Here is a 15,253-nt window from a genome sequence, read left to right as displayed (position 1 = left end):
ACCCCTCTGGGTCTCAGCCTCCTCATCTCTGATGTAGTACATTGAGCCACATAGCCTCTTAGATCCTTTAAGGGGTTTTAATGTTTTCTAATTTATTTAGAGAACAATACCATGTATTATTTTGCCTTGATCTTCAAGTTGCTAAGAGACGGCTTGAAAGAGTCATGATAAATTGGAAGCAATTTCTCCATGATTCTGGAAACTCGTTTATCCAGAGCATAATCCTCAAATTCTCAAACCAGGCAGCAAACCTGTGATGTCAGGAGTTCTGCATGGGTAAGTCTACAGCCAGTCTTGATGAGAACTTAATTCCCAAACGAATTCTTACTGGAGACTGCTGAGACTTCCGACTCACAGCTGACGACTGGAACGTGGGATGGGAGGAGGCCTTTGTTCCCAGGTGGTTTTCTCAGTGGCAGGAGAGAGCACTTGGTAAAACCCAGGGAGCCCCATTCCTCTAAAGTCAGCATACCTACTCCTGGTTTGTCCCCATTAAAGGTATTGAAGACTAACGGCCTACAGCCTGAAAGTTCTTTGAGTTTCTCAGATAAAAGCTCCTTTAGAAGTTCCTCCTATTATTGCTATAAATGTGCTATTTAGGTGAGGGGGAGAACATTCCTGTACACCAAAAGTACGTTCTTAAATTAAAGGGCTATTTCTGACCATCCTAAGAAGCTAATTTTGCTACAAAAATACAAATGATTTACATACTGATAAAAAAAAAAAGCAATCTGGCATACTGTTTTGACTTAGTCTATCATTTTAACCTGCAAAATTTATTGCATTTCAACAAACTCTAAGTGTTCCTTCTATTTCTAGCATTATCATAAAAATTAAGGAAAAAAACTTCCATGTAAATCAGTTAGAACAGGTGTTTATAGTATTTGAAAGTAAATTTGAACTGATACATCTAAATTATTATCTAAAATTATATTTAAGAAACTATGTTCTTATAAGAATTGCACATTCATATTGACAAAGAATAGAAGAAGACGGGGATAATTAAAATGGCTAATTTTTCTTAGAGTGGAAAGAATGTGTGAGTGAGAGAGTGAGTGTTAAATGTCTGGTACTATTACTATCTATTTTAAAAGAAACTATTTTATGTAATGTGATATAATATTATTCTATTTTCAGAACAGCATTTTTTAGGGGGTGGGAGGTTTTCCTTAGAGTTTTTCAGAAGGTTGTGGAGTTCTAGGAAAAGCTCCAGATTTGGAATTAGAAGATCGGGCGTTATATCCCAGATTCACCACTTCTGCTCCCTGGGTGACGCTGAGCAATTCAGTTGCCTTCTCTGAGAGTCAAGATTAAAGGAGGTTAAAACGGAGAACCTACTAGAGTTAAGAGAAGTTGGGTTCCAGTTCCACACAAGACTTTGTGGAATTGTTTTTGAAATTAAATATTTATATTTGAATTATATTTGAAACTAACAAACTTATATCTTATGCATATGTATTTTTATGATACTACAGGATATTAGGAATCACGATTTTTGACTCCTCAGAGTTCCAATCAACTAGTAATAGAACCACATTTCAATGATCTGTCCCCCAGGGCCCCACTATCTGGGGCCCAACAGTTTTATTGGTACCATTTTATGGGCAAGCCAATCCCCATCCTCTCTTGCCATTTATCAAAGCGGAGCACTCATTTATCATCTTGGGATTACATGCATGCTACAGAAGTTAATTTATGAAAATATTGGCCTATATTTTCCCAGTTCCTCTTTGGTATAAGGAGAAGATCCTGACTAACGTTTCAGACTTTTTGGGTTTGTAAATGTGAAGTTTCCATGGTTATTTTTCATTTTTCTCTCTTTGGCCTCTTTGTTTCATCATTCTCTATTCCTTCACTCAGCTCAGTCAATGTTTTCCAAACAGAGAGCTCTCCTCCATGTCTCCCCCATCGTTATTCATTTGAGGATATTTTTCAAAATTGCTAAGAATGAAGCAAAAGCTCATCCCGGTTAAATCTGTCCTACAGGATGAACTGCTTCAGACAAATTTTCCAGAATTCCCTCTAAGTGTTCTCTGCCCATAGAAACGCAGATGCTCAGTGCTCATTGATCCAGACACCTGTAGATTTTCAAAGACATCACTGAGTCCTCATTCTCAGGTGAGTAGCTATGTGTCCACTGCTGCTGGGGGTCACCCCTCTGGAGAATAAAACAGAGGCAAATGCTGGCACCAAGTTCTGTGTTGAGGTTACTGCGCAGTCTAAAGTCAAGTCTCTTTGTGCTTCCACCACTTCCCCTTCCTGCGCCCTCTGCCTGTAACTCCTTCCAAAAATAGTCTCTGATCACCTATTGCATGCAGGTACTGTTCCAGCTGTAAGTGAAAAAATAAATAAGATGGGGTCTCTCTCTTGAAGAATTCACTATTTCATGAGGGGGACGTGCACACAAACATTCTGCTTTACAGGTGACACATGCCATGAGGGAGGTGACCAGGGAGAGCTTTGGGATACACAGGCTAAGAGCAAGAAGATCCTGAGCTCAGCCTTCTGAGGTGAGTTGGAGCTAGCCAAGTAAGGAGCAGAGACAGAATGTTCCAAAGGAAGTGTGTTAAGGCAAAGAAGTAAAGAACACATGCCAAGCTCCGGGAACAAGAAATACTGAAGCTGGCTGGATCCTCAGGTGGCAAGAGGGAGGGTGTGTCAAGAAATGAGACTGGACAGGCAGATAAGAGATGGCCATACAGGACCTGGTAGTCACACTCAGGGGCTTTATTTATTTATTTATTTATTTTTGAGGAAGATTAGCCCTGAGCTAACTACTGCCAGTCCTTCTCTTTTTTGCTGAGGAAGCCTGGCCCTGAGCTAACATCCGTACCCATCTTCCTCTGCTTTATATGTGGGGTGCCTACCACAGCATGGCGTGCCAAGCGGTGCCATGTCCGCACCCGGGATTTGAACCAGTGAACCCCAGGCCGCTGAGAAGCAGAATGTGCGAACTTAACCGCTGCACCACCAGGCTGGCCTCTATTTTTAATCTTGAAGGCAATGGAACCCCTAAAAGATTTTAAGCTGAGCAGGGACATGAGAAAATTCGCCTTTGAGAACACTTATTCTGGTGGCAGTATGGAAAAAAGGGATTAGAGGAAAGTAAGAATACAGGAAGAAAAACTAAAGTCTTTTTGAATTGAGTCTGTGGCAGTGGGAGAGGAAAAAAAGGATATAAGGAAAAATATTCGAGGTCAAATAGATAAAAATTGATAATTGGTTGGATGCAAGGGAAGACATGAATAAGGAATAGTCAAAGATTACTGCCTGATTTCTGGCTTAGATAGCTAGGAATGAGGAACACTTACTGAGAATGGGAATGGAGGAGTAGCAGATTTGGGGAGAAAGATGACCAATTCATCTTCACACATGCTGAATTTGACAAGTCTGTGGACCAAAAGTGGAGGTGTTCAATAGCCAATTGACTGTGAAGATCTGACAGAGGTCAGAAGAACAACCTGATCAGAAATAGAGATTTCAAAGTCACCAAGCTATTGTTAGAAGGAGAGATCCTGGCGGTATGTGAGATGGCCCAAGGTTAGTGTGCAGTATGAGATGAAAGCTAAACAGAGAATGCTGGCGAGGCCCGAGGCAAAGAAGCCCTTGAAAGACTTAAGATGGGGCCAGAGAGTTAGCAGTAAAGATATGAGAGAATGGGGTACTAGAAACAACAGGAGGAGAAAATCACAGTTAAAGTGGAAGGTGTCAACAGCATCACAAGTCTCAAATGTCACAAATAAAAAAAAAGGAAACAGAAATGTGTCCATTGGATCTAACATTTGGGAGGTCATCAATGACCTTAATGAGGGCTGTCTCCGTGAGAGTGTGGTAGAGGAAAGGGGTGCCAATTTGCAATGAGTTGAGGGTAAATGCTAGGTGAACTCACTAAACTACACTCTTTGAGGCAGGGGCTCTATCTTACACATTGTTAGATCCTCAGAGCCTAGTAAACGTCTCAGTCAGCTTGGGCTTCCATAATAAAATACCATAGACTGAGTGGCTCACACAACAGAAATTTACTTCTCACGGATCTGGAGGCTGGGAAGTCTAAGATCAAGGTGCCAACAAGCTCGGCTTGGAGATGACTGCCTTCTCCTCTGCGTTCTCACATGGTGGAGAGAGAGGGAAAGAAAGAGCACACTCCGGCCTCCCTGCCTCTTCTCATCAGGGCACTGGTCCCATCATGAGGGCCCACTCTCATGACATCATAGAACCCTATTACCTCCTAAAGGCCCACCTCCAATATCATCAGTTGGGCATGTAGGCTTCCACATATGAATTTTGGGAGGACAAAAACATTCAGTCCATAACAGTAAGTAACAGGTACATTCTAGATACTCAGTAAATACTGGTCAAACGAATGCTTAATGAGTGATGATGCAGCACGAAAGCCACTAAGGATTCTGTGAGTTGGCAGTGACAAGGAGAGAAACAAAATGATAACTAGAGGGAGTTGAGAGTAGATTTTGCTTTTGAATTAAATTAGCATGGTTATATATTCAGAGGAAAGAGCGAGTAGTAAGGGAGAGATTGAACATATAAGTGAAAGAGAAGATTATTACTTGAGAGAGGTCCCTGGGGCAGAGAATGAGGTTGGGGGGAAAACCAGAATCTAGGATCAGCTTGGTCCCGAGAGATCTCTCCCATTACCCTGTAACTGAAGAAAGAGGTCGAAGGAGGAGTGTGAACACGGAGGCTTGCATAAACGGGGGCAGGGATTTGAGGAATTTCTCCATAACGGCTTTAGTTTGCCCAAAAAATAAGCATGATTATTTGATAAGAATGAGGGGGCTAGTAGGGAAAGAATTTAAAATGAGAATGGAGGGTCTGTAGCAGCAATTGCGTAGAGAGAGTGCAACATCTAGAGATCCAAAGATTGCTAGACACGACCGAGAGGACACCTGAGTATGGACACTGGGAACCCAGTGTGGGTTTTCTCCAGCTCCTCTTTGTGGTCAGACTACAGGCATGGAGAAGATAGACAGTTGGGTTGATATGGGAATTTTTTCTTTTTTACAAAATAGATGTGTATGAAGAAAGGTGGAACATGGAAGTCGAGGGCAATAATCATGACCTCAAGTGACGCGCATGGCTAAGTTTGGTTAAAAAAAGAAAGAGGCGAAAGCTAGAGGGGTTTGGCAGAGAGAGCACGAGACTGGAGGGTTTTGATGAAGAAGACAACTGAGCAGGAAGAAGCAGCGAGGGAGGACGGGAAACATCCACGGATGAAGTTAGAGGCTGGGATGAGGCCTGTGCCCCAGCCTTGTTACTGCACACGTCCTCCTTGCTAGCACCCGCCGGGAAACCTGCTTGTGGTCACTTCTTGTCCTTTATGACTCCTGAGTGATTTCCAGACAAAATACCTGTACTGTTTTCTAGAGGTTTCTGTGACCTTTCAGTGAATAAAATCACGGGAAGTGTGGAATCCCCTTCGTTAGAGTTCTTCAATTCTAAGAATGCTGAAGAATGTAAGGGTTTGGTGGTTGTTGACCTTGTCTGTCCAAAACCCCTTTCCTTCCTTTTTCTGGTTAGAGAGCGGTGTAGAGAGAGTAAATGTTATTCCTCATTGAACTTTTCAGACAATGACTCATAGTGCAAAATCCCCTCAAACGGGAAGCTCCCTAGAGCTGCTCCTGCTGTGGGCAACTACTGATCAGGAAGGAAGGGTTTCAGTCTCTTCCCAACAAAATTGTCTGCCATGGCCATGGTTTGGAGTGGGGCATTTGTAGTCTTCAACTCACCATTCGAATGGAATACAGGATATGGCCATAGCAATGGGCTATGACGCCCATGGGCACCACCAGGCAGCCAAGAAATAAGAAGAGCACAAAGGTGGAATCGTTGGCATCCTTGGATTTCCAGTCCACGGCGCAGCCCAGTCCATGTATGTCCAGGATGTACCTGTTCCAGCCCAGGAGAGGTGCTCCTGACCATGCCAGGGAGTACAGCCAGATGTAGGTAAGAGCCCTCCAGGCCCAGGAGAAATTGATCACTCTGGCGTGGACCACGCGGATATAACGCTCGTAGGCCAGCACAGTCAGGGTGGTTATGGAAACAATGCCTGCAGGAAGAGAAGGTGGACAGCACAGCATGGTGCAGGGCAGACACACACAACAGAGGCCACGCTTTCTCCACTGGAGGTACCTACAGAGCCTCTGCACCACGAGGGTTCTAAAGGCTGAAATACCCGGGAGGAATAACACCTCGCAGTCCCCAGGAAATTGGCTGGAAACATTTACCCTCACAAGAAAATGGAGACTAGAAAATAGCATGTGGATTACAGCAGCACAAAAATAAAAGCCCTAAACCCAGCCTCGCCCCAGCGATGCAGCTATTGCCTTAAATTTTCTGCCAAAGACACTCTGGAGCAAGTTGGCGAGTCGCCAAGTGAGTGTCTCTTTTGGTTTTGCCTTCTCTCAGCTGTGTGTGACTCAGCCGTTAGAGATTAAGTCAGAGTGGGTTCCACCAGTGTGAACTGCTCAAAGTTACAGTAAGCTATGCAGAGGCTGCCCTACCCTACCTGCTAGCAGGGGACACTGTTTACATGCAAGGACTGCTGCCGAGGGAGCGAAGGCTTCCACGCGCCCAGTCTTCACTTATGCCTCTAGTCCACAACGAATACACTTTAACAAGATTATTCATTTATTTCTCCGCCTTTCCCCAGAGACTGATTTATTCACTCAACAAGCTCCTATTGAGTACCTACCGTGTGGCAGGCACTGTGCCAACACCAGAACTTCAAAGACGATGGGGACCCAGAACTGCGTACTGGAGCAAGGGGGCCGTTAAAGGGTCTAAAAATGATGAGGGGATTCAGAGATGCCAGGACTCAGAGGATGTGAAGAAGAGATAAGTTTAGAAAGAGCAGATGAGGCGATACTGAGAAAGGTTTTTAAATTTTTGCTAAGGTTTTTCATTTGTCTCTTTTTTGTTTTTAAAAGCTTCTCCTGTATAAAATAGTAAATTATAAATCTGTTACTGTGTCATGCTTTTTAAGTATTAATGTGACAGCAGTACCTCCTTTTCCTCCTTCCTTTTTTCCTCTGAAAACACACTCATTCTAGCAGTAGTATAGAACTCGAAACACAGTCCAGTGCACAGAGCCCAGCTTGCAGGCTACTGCAATCATCCAGGCAAGACATGAGGGGGATGAACAGCAAAGCCTGGATTCCAGAGATATTTAGCAATTAACATCAATGGAGTTTGTCAGCTAAGTGAACATGAAGATGGAGGGAGAGAGAGGGGTCAAGAATAACTGGGAGATTTCTAAACTGAGGATGAGGAGAAAGTGATCACATTAACACAGATAAAACTCACAAGGTGTGTGAGCAGATATGAGGAAGAAAACGAAATAGTCAGCTCCCTATAACATACTGGAATAAATATTTGTTGAATGAGTGGATTGAGAGAGGTGTAGACAAAGTGGCTCTATGGAGAATGGAAGGCAGACTGGTTTTGTGAGGAGTTCGGGGTGTGGAGGGCAGGTTTTCAGGAGGCCTGGACTGAGTCCCAGCTCTCTACGCGTCAGCTCTGTGACTTCAGCAACTCAAACAATCACTTCAGACTTTAGGTTTTGTTTTCATAAAACTGAAAATCCCCTCCCATTATAACATTTTCTGACTATAATTATAAAAGCGTGAAATGAAGAGGTCCTAGATACAGAAAGCAAGTGGCAGAACACAGCTAAATTCATTTACACCGTGACAGGTTTCTGGAGCGGGCATCATTCTCAGCGTCGGATCACGCGGCATTCAGTAAATGTTTGTTGAATAAATGAGTGAATGTTTAGTAAATACGTAAGTGACTGGAGGAAGATTGGGTTTTGGAGCATGGTAGAAGGAACTATTTCAGAAAGCAGTGATAGAACAGCAAACAATGGACTTAAATGCAGATTATATTGAGTAATTCAGGAGACAAGGAAAATAGCAAGTTAGGTGTGCTGTCTTTAGAACTAAGAACCTATTTTCACTTTATTAAATTTTTACCTAAGGAGCGATATTATCTTCTCTTTAACCGATTACATTCCTTGAAGAAAATCTAAAAACCTAAAGATAGTGACAAAATAAGTTGACTCTAATGAAATACTCTTGGTTTTATTCAGTTTACAAACTTTCTTATTAAACATAAAGTATTTAATTATACAGTTGCCTTGAAATGTTAAAATGTAGCTTGGCCTTCAACTTTTAGTTAATTTACCTTAAATCTGATTTAGTCCTACATGGGCAAGAAAACTTGCTGCAAATAATTGCACTATGTTGTAGATCTGCAAATGAGTTCTTCTGGCTAAAGCAACAAGCTGGTTAAGGCCAACCCTCGTTTACATATTCACCCAGCCATTCTTCATGAACTACTTTTGCTTACCCACACATCTCAATCGTGTGCTAGAAAACAGGTACAAGGAGGTGAGCGAAACAAGTGCCTTGTGGAACTTACAGACCAGCAGGTGGAGAGACAGTAATAAAAACATCAAGCAAGGCAGTTAGGGAAGTGCCATGAAGCAGAGCGACCATCAGAGATGGAGAGAAACAGGCTGCAAGGTGTGAGAGTGTGAGGAGATGTGGTGGGGTTGACAGGGTGTCAGGAGAATCCCCCCTGCGCTCAGGGCTGAACTATGAAACCCCAGCTTTGTGACACGTCAGGGTGTGGAGCTCAGTGCATTTTTCCTTCTTGTTATTTAGGTGAAAGAGGAAAGAGATTCTAAAAGTCTAATATAGTTTTTGACCACGCCTGTGTCTTAGTAAGCACGAGGAGCCTCAGGCCCTGAATTCAGCTGCCAGTACAAAGTACCACAACCAGTTAGTACAGACCCGGGGACAGCAAACTGCATTTCTTGGCCCTCTGACTGCATGAGGACAGAGAGAGCAGGCTCAGTCAGACCGACTTATCTTCCAGGGGACACATTTGAATGGATCTAAACCACATCCCTTTCTTACAAACTACATATTAGCCTTTTTTTCTTTCTCAATAACACTTTACTTACTAATGAATTTTAGTCCTGAGTCAAAATTATTTGCTGTGTTCTAATTGATTCCTGGGACAAACGCCAGGAAGACAAGAATGAAGGGACTGTCTTACAACTACTTTACCCATACATTTTGACTGATTGAGTGTCAGGCCCCATGATAATCACTCCACAGATGGTGTCCCTCTTTTCGGAAAAAGAAGTCTGTGGCTCAGAAGGGCTAAGGAACCAGTAGGTGGTGGAGACAGTGCTGAGAACCCACGACTGGCTCCAAAACCCATGATTTTACCTTATACCACCTGTTGGCGCTGCAGGGCGACTTCTCCTCCCCACAAATCCTACTAGGGGAAGCGCGATGTCCCCACTCTCCCTGCAAAGCTGCAGACTGACCATGTATGGATTAAGTGCCTCTCGCTGTGCTGAGGTCTTATAGGAGAAACCACAGACATGTGGTCCCTACCCTCGAGGGACTACAATAGTGTGTCTTCTTATAAAGCCAAGACTAACTATACACAACATTCCAGGGCAATGTAAGATGACAGGAAATCATATGTTAAGTTTACGGTGCAACCAAAAACCAGAAAAAGCAAAATCCCAGCAGATGGTGTTGGAGGATGGTTTCATGAAGAGGTGAAACAAGCTGGGTCTTTAAAAGACGGAAAAGGTGTCAAGGCACGAGGAACAGAAAGGATCAGGGCGGGCATTTCTGGCTGGCAGAACTTCTACAAAGGCAAAGTGATCCTCCTCGAATTCTTGCCAGAGGGCTTTAGACCGCAGACGTGCGGGGAGGGGAAAGGGCGGCTCCATCAGGGCCTGTGCGGATCCCACCGCGCCTTTTGGGGCGGCCGTGGGCCACAGCAGGGATCGGCAATAGTTTTTCCAGGGTTTTCCCCAATAGAATTCTGGAAAACTGCATGCACTCTCATATATTTAAAAAGCTACATCTGAATTTTTGTCACTTTAAGGAGTTGTGTAAGGTAAATATAAACATTTTAAAATAAAACTATTACCTTACTCTTTTAAATATTTCCAGTGATTCATAAACATGTTAGTGGTTCCATATACATATCTATGTCTATATCTTTGTGTATATATACACACAAACACATATATATCTATACAAACACACATACACGTATCTATACAAACACGGATATATAGGGAGAGCTACATAGCAATGATCAGTCACTTAAAATTACATTCCATTCCACTTTCCCCCTAAAAATTTTATTCCAGTGTAGTATACTGGTATGGCTGAAAGATTTTAAATTATTTGCCTTATTCTTTTCTGCAACAGAAATGTATTTAGAAATTGAAAATTTTAAATTTCCTTGACAGGAAGGCTCTAAGGTTAACAAATTGACTTTTGGATTGACTTATCAACACAATTTCTACTAGTACACAATTGACCAAAATATTTTGTTAAATATTAAAAATAAAAAATTTAATTAGATATAAATCTCTTAAAGTGATCAGTACAGCCTTCCTTCTCTGTGAAGAATCTATCTATCCATGGGTTCCTATTTTCAATGCTAGCATGAGGCAGGATAAATTCTCCTCCTATGTTTCCTGTTTTAAAGTTAAAGAGAGATTTCTGGATCACATATGAATCCAGACGGCAGTGGAAGGAGTTTTGTTGTAGTCAATACTTATTGATTTTAAGAACATTCCTTCTGAATTCAGTTACTTGAACTCTTCCAAATATGCCAAAAATCACAGAGCATTTATTGCCAAAATTCATTTTTAATGATCTACCAACAACTCAATTTTTTTTTCTGTAAAGATTGGCACCTGTGCTAACATCTGTTGCCATTTTTTTTTTTGCTTCTCCCCAAAGCCCCCCGGTACATAGTTGTATATCCTAGTTGTGAGTGTCTCTGGTTGTGCCATGTGGGATGCCGCCTCAGTATAGCCTGATGAGCAGTGCCATGTCCAGGCCCAGGATCCAAACCAGTGAAACCCTGGGCTGCCAAAGCGGAGCGCGCGAACTCAACCACGCGGCCACGGGGCCGGCCCCTCAGAAGTCAATTTTATGAAAAGTGAATAATTGGAAACCAGCTGAGTGGTCCCTCGCTTCCTCGAGATCTTCACCACTACTTTCAACTGCCCCTTTCTGGGCCGTCCTGGAGTCTCTCCCGTCTCCCCGCACGGGTGACTCTCCGCAGTAAGAATTTATCTGGGCAGGGGAGGGGTTTGCCTTGCTGGGTAGTGGGAGAAGGGTGCCTGAGGAAGTGCCGGATAGCAGGTAGCTGATTTCCAGGAAAGAATACAAACGGAAGTTGAGGATTTAGAAATTGATTCTTGTAAAATTGTCCTTGCGTAGGCATTAGAAAGAGGTTACGTACCCTAGCAGTACGCATGCTCCAATTTGAAGCCAGCAGTCGGTGAAATCTAATCTCAACGGCATACTATGGAGACTGCTTAATCTTGTTGCACCGCTTACATTAGGGTCAGACACCAGGCCTCAAACTGCCAGCCACATTCAAAGCTGGCTGCTTTCATACTGCGGTTCCCTCTGCCTGAAATGCTGGCTAAGACCTCACAGTCTGGAGGAGGAGACACGTAACATGTAAACAAATAATTACAGGAGTGTGATAAGTGCTAAAACAGAGCTGTGTCTGGGGAGCTAGAGAATGCAATAAAGGATGGACACACCTCTCCCCAGGGAAATCCCAAGGGCAGGTTTAAGAGAAAGCAATATTTGAATTGATGAATGGGAGGGAGTTATCAAGTTGACAAGAGTAAGGATATTTCAAGGCCAAGGATACTGTGTCGACAAAAGCATGGAAGTGAAAGAGATGTGCAAGCGTTAACTCCACGCCTTAATCTGAATCAAGTACAGTTGTTTGTGACATAACATGATGATTATGCATTTATTTTACAACATCTACCAAGAAGCATATATCATGCACATACAATATACCAGGCATTGAAGAATAAAGATGAATTATAATAAACAGAGAGGTAAATAATTATGAAACAATGTGATAAGTTCTCTAATAGAAGAATGTTTTTGAGGCCAAAGTCCTGGATTCAGTTTCAATTTCTATACATAATTACCATGACTCTTGGAAAATTAATTAACATCTCTGAACCTCAACTTGCTCACCAATAAAATAGGAATAACTGTACCAAAATGCTGTCTCATTGTGTGTGTATGTGTGTGTGGCGGTGGGGGGGGGGGGGGTGTATTAAATGAGAATATGAATGCATTTAGTAAAATGGTAATATGTAAGCCATTATTATTATTGAATAGTTGATTGTCTGGGAGCAAACTGCTTTAGGGGGTGGAAAGTTGGCAAACGGCACAAGAGTGGGTAGGACTCTGGAGTTTAAATATGGGAGTCTAGATATATAACAAGTACAAATACTGAAGAAAGTCATTTTCCCCCTTTGGCCACTAGGTGTCCGCATTGAATAGCTTATTAATAGTTCAATGGTCTAGACTCTGGGTAAGCAAGTTTACACTAAATAGAATAAGGGCTTAGAACAGGTACAGCTTGGACCACAGCCCAGATCTGTTCATCCTTATGTGTCAGATAAAACAGTTAATATGACATGGTCCCTGCCTTCAAGGAGCTCACACTCCAGAGAGGGGGGTATAAGGAGAAACTCCAAGTCTGAAAGGAAGAGAAATATCCAATTCAGAAGCAGGCCTTCTCTGGGAAGCAAGCGCCACCTGAGTGAGTGAATATTAAGTACATTTTAACCAGGCAAATAAGGAGGGGCTGGGGGAAAAGACTGTCACTGCTATCCCAGGAAGAGGGAACAGATTATGTGAACACTTGGAGACCCGACAGAGCTTGCACCGTTTGGGTTCTTGCAAATAATTCAATATGACAGATGCCGAGTTCTAAGAAGACAGAAGACTAGGGCTCTCCCAGGAGACCCTTACATGCCAGGCGAGGAGTCTGGAATGTATTCCCAGAGCTCTGAGGAACCATTAACATGTTTTTGTTCTCTTGTATCGCTGTACAATTCTAGAGAATTTTCTTTTCTTTTCTTTTGGTTTTGCTTTTGCAGGTTTTCCTTATGGAAAGCTCTCTCTGGCTGCATTATGGAAAAAGGATTGTGGGGAGGGACAAGTCTGTAATTGACAAAGCTACTGGAGAAATGCAATTAGGGTGATGAGGAACAGAACTAATGCAGAGACAGTGGGGAAAGCGAGATGAGGACGGTGCAGTAAATTTCAGGGACGTGAATCTTTGTAGGATGTGGAAATGAATGAAGAAGAATCAAAGGGAATCTTGGGTTACTGGCTTGGGGAATGAATGGATTGTGCTGCACTGAGCTGGAAAGCATATGGAAGAGAAATAGTTTTGAGAGGGAAGGTCATTAGGGGATAATGAGCTTCACTGTGATTCTCTAGGCGATTTTTAACAAATCACTCAATGGTCTGTGTTTCAAATTCTCTATCTATAAAATGAGGCAACTGTATAACCCAGCCCATGGCAGGCAAAACCTTACAGACTAAACAGTAAAATCTCCAAACTAAGTGGGTATACTCAACTTTTTTTCAAGATGGAGACTTTTAAAGGAAATTAGAAATGACCATCTTCATTGGGATAATATTCCCAGCTACCGGAATGAGCAATTTCCATTTGATGAGTAAGAGCAGTTCTCTCAAACATCAAAATGGTGGTTGGTTTTTAGTATACATATTTTAGGCATTTACCAGATGGTTATTAGGCAGGAAATTAGTTCTAGTTAGTGATCCCTTCCTTCATATCTGCTTATCTCCCTTTATCAAATACCATTTTTCAATTATTTGCTCTAAAAACAAATTTAATATTTTTCATGTTTAGTATACCTAGACTCAGTTCCACAGGAAACCCAGTACAGCATGAAAGTTAAAACTCTCTCCGTGGATTAAAAAATTATGATTTTAGGTAAGCATCTTAAACAGAGATTTATTTTTTATGGCCATGTGGAAATGTAGCCATCAAGTGCTGTTGTGCATTAAGAACTGGGAGCTCCCTTAACAAAAGGGCCAATGAATCCCCAGAAGAGAGGGAGTCAACATGGCGGTTCTCAGGATGTCGTCTGTGGGCTAGTTTCTCACAGTCTAAGATGTCCGTACCGTCATCTCATGGTATTTCATATATGTCAAAAAGGGAGTGTATTTTTTCCCCATTAAATCTAGTGACTTTGTAGAGGGGAGGCAGGGGCAAACTGTTGTTGATGCCGTTGGTAAGATACAGGAGACTCTGCTGTGTGCATCCCCTCCTCCAAGGTGACCTTGGGCATCTGCACAGTAGCTGGGAAGTCACTCCAGTCATCTCCCCTCTGTCACCTTTGATTCTTCCAATATCAGCGTCCCTTGGTCTCTGACTACTCTGGCTTCAGACTGGGCTCCTTGTTTTTTCACAGCCCCCTTTGGACAGATAACCCAATTTTAGACTGTTGCCTTCCCTCTGATTTAGGGTTTGTTTTTGTTTTTCTCTTGATAGTTGCTTAACTCCATGTAGCATAACCAGGGGAAAGCAGTGTCGTATCTTGGGACAGGGTCTCCTTGGAACTCACTCCACACTCACGTGCCTGCTTGTCAGGGGAGGATATGGAACAGGATAGTTAACAATGGGGAAAATACGGATAATTATCACACTAAGGGGCCCAAGAAATATCCATAGTGACTAGAGTCCACAGGTCTGGGGTGAAAGGACAGTATGAATACAAAATAACTTCTCTGTGGCATTACTTAAGGACCGAAGAGAGACAAACATAAGCACAGTGGGACCAAATTCTGGAAAATGGCCATATGGAAGCGCTTACCAGGAACTGAGATATTGCAAATTCTAATCCTACTTCATCTGTGCTCATAGAATGGGAGTCATTCCACAGGAAAAATGGGAGGCACACACTGCGTTTTCACCACTTCATCAAAACCATTTCTGAACACAGCACTCTAGATCTTCTGATCATTCACCGCAGTGGACTCAAGAAAACTGCGCCAGAGACGCTCTTCCAGCAGGACCTCCACCCGGATCCACTTTAGGAACATGTTTACTTTAATTTCCCCTCTCCTCTCTCTCCGCTATGTATTTTCATTTAAAGCCAGCAGAAGGCTTTTCTCTTCAAATATTTCTAATTCATCTCTGTGCTTCACACCACTCCCATTATTCTAGCGCAGGCTCACATCCCACAGACGATTGCCCTGACCTACCCCTCATTGATTTTTTCATTGTCTGGCCTCTGCCATCCTCTTGTGCACCAAATACCTTTTTGAGACTGGACTCAGTTTAGGTGCCTTCCTAGATCTTCTCGGCCCAGCTCACAAGCCTCGCCTCC

At 42.8% G+C, this 15,253-nt stretch overlaps 1 protein-coding gene across 1 annotated transcript in view; it reads right to left on the bottom strand.

Annotated features, from left to right (window-relative positions):
• Positions 1–15,253, bottom strand: part of OPN3 (opsin 3) — a 42,001-nt gene that overhangs the window by 4,792 nt on the left and 21,956 nt on the right. Inside the window, exon 2 of the mRNA XM_046678310.1 lies at positions 5,745–6,064. Coding sequence (XP_046534266.1) covers positions 5,745–6,064 — 320 coding nt within the window. The remainder of the gene's footprint in view (positions 1–5,744; positions 6,065–15,253) is intronic.

The sequence above is a fragment of the Equus quagga genome, chromosome 12 (genome assembly GCF_021613505.1).
Source record: "Equus quagga isolate Etosha38 chromosome 12, UCLA_HA_Equagga_1.0, whole genome shotgun sequence".
NCBI classification, from domain to species: Eukaryota; Metazoa; Chordata; class Mammalia; order Perissodactyla; family Equidae; genus Equus; species Equus quagga.
This window is presented reverse-complemented; position numbering and strand designations above follow the sequence as displayed.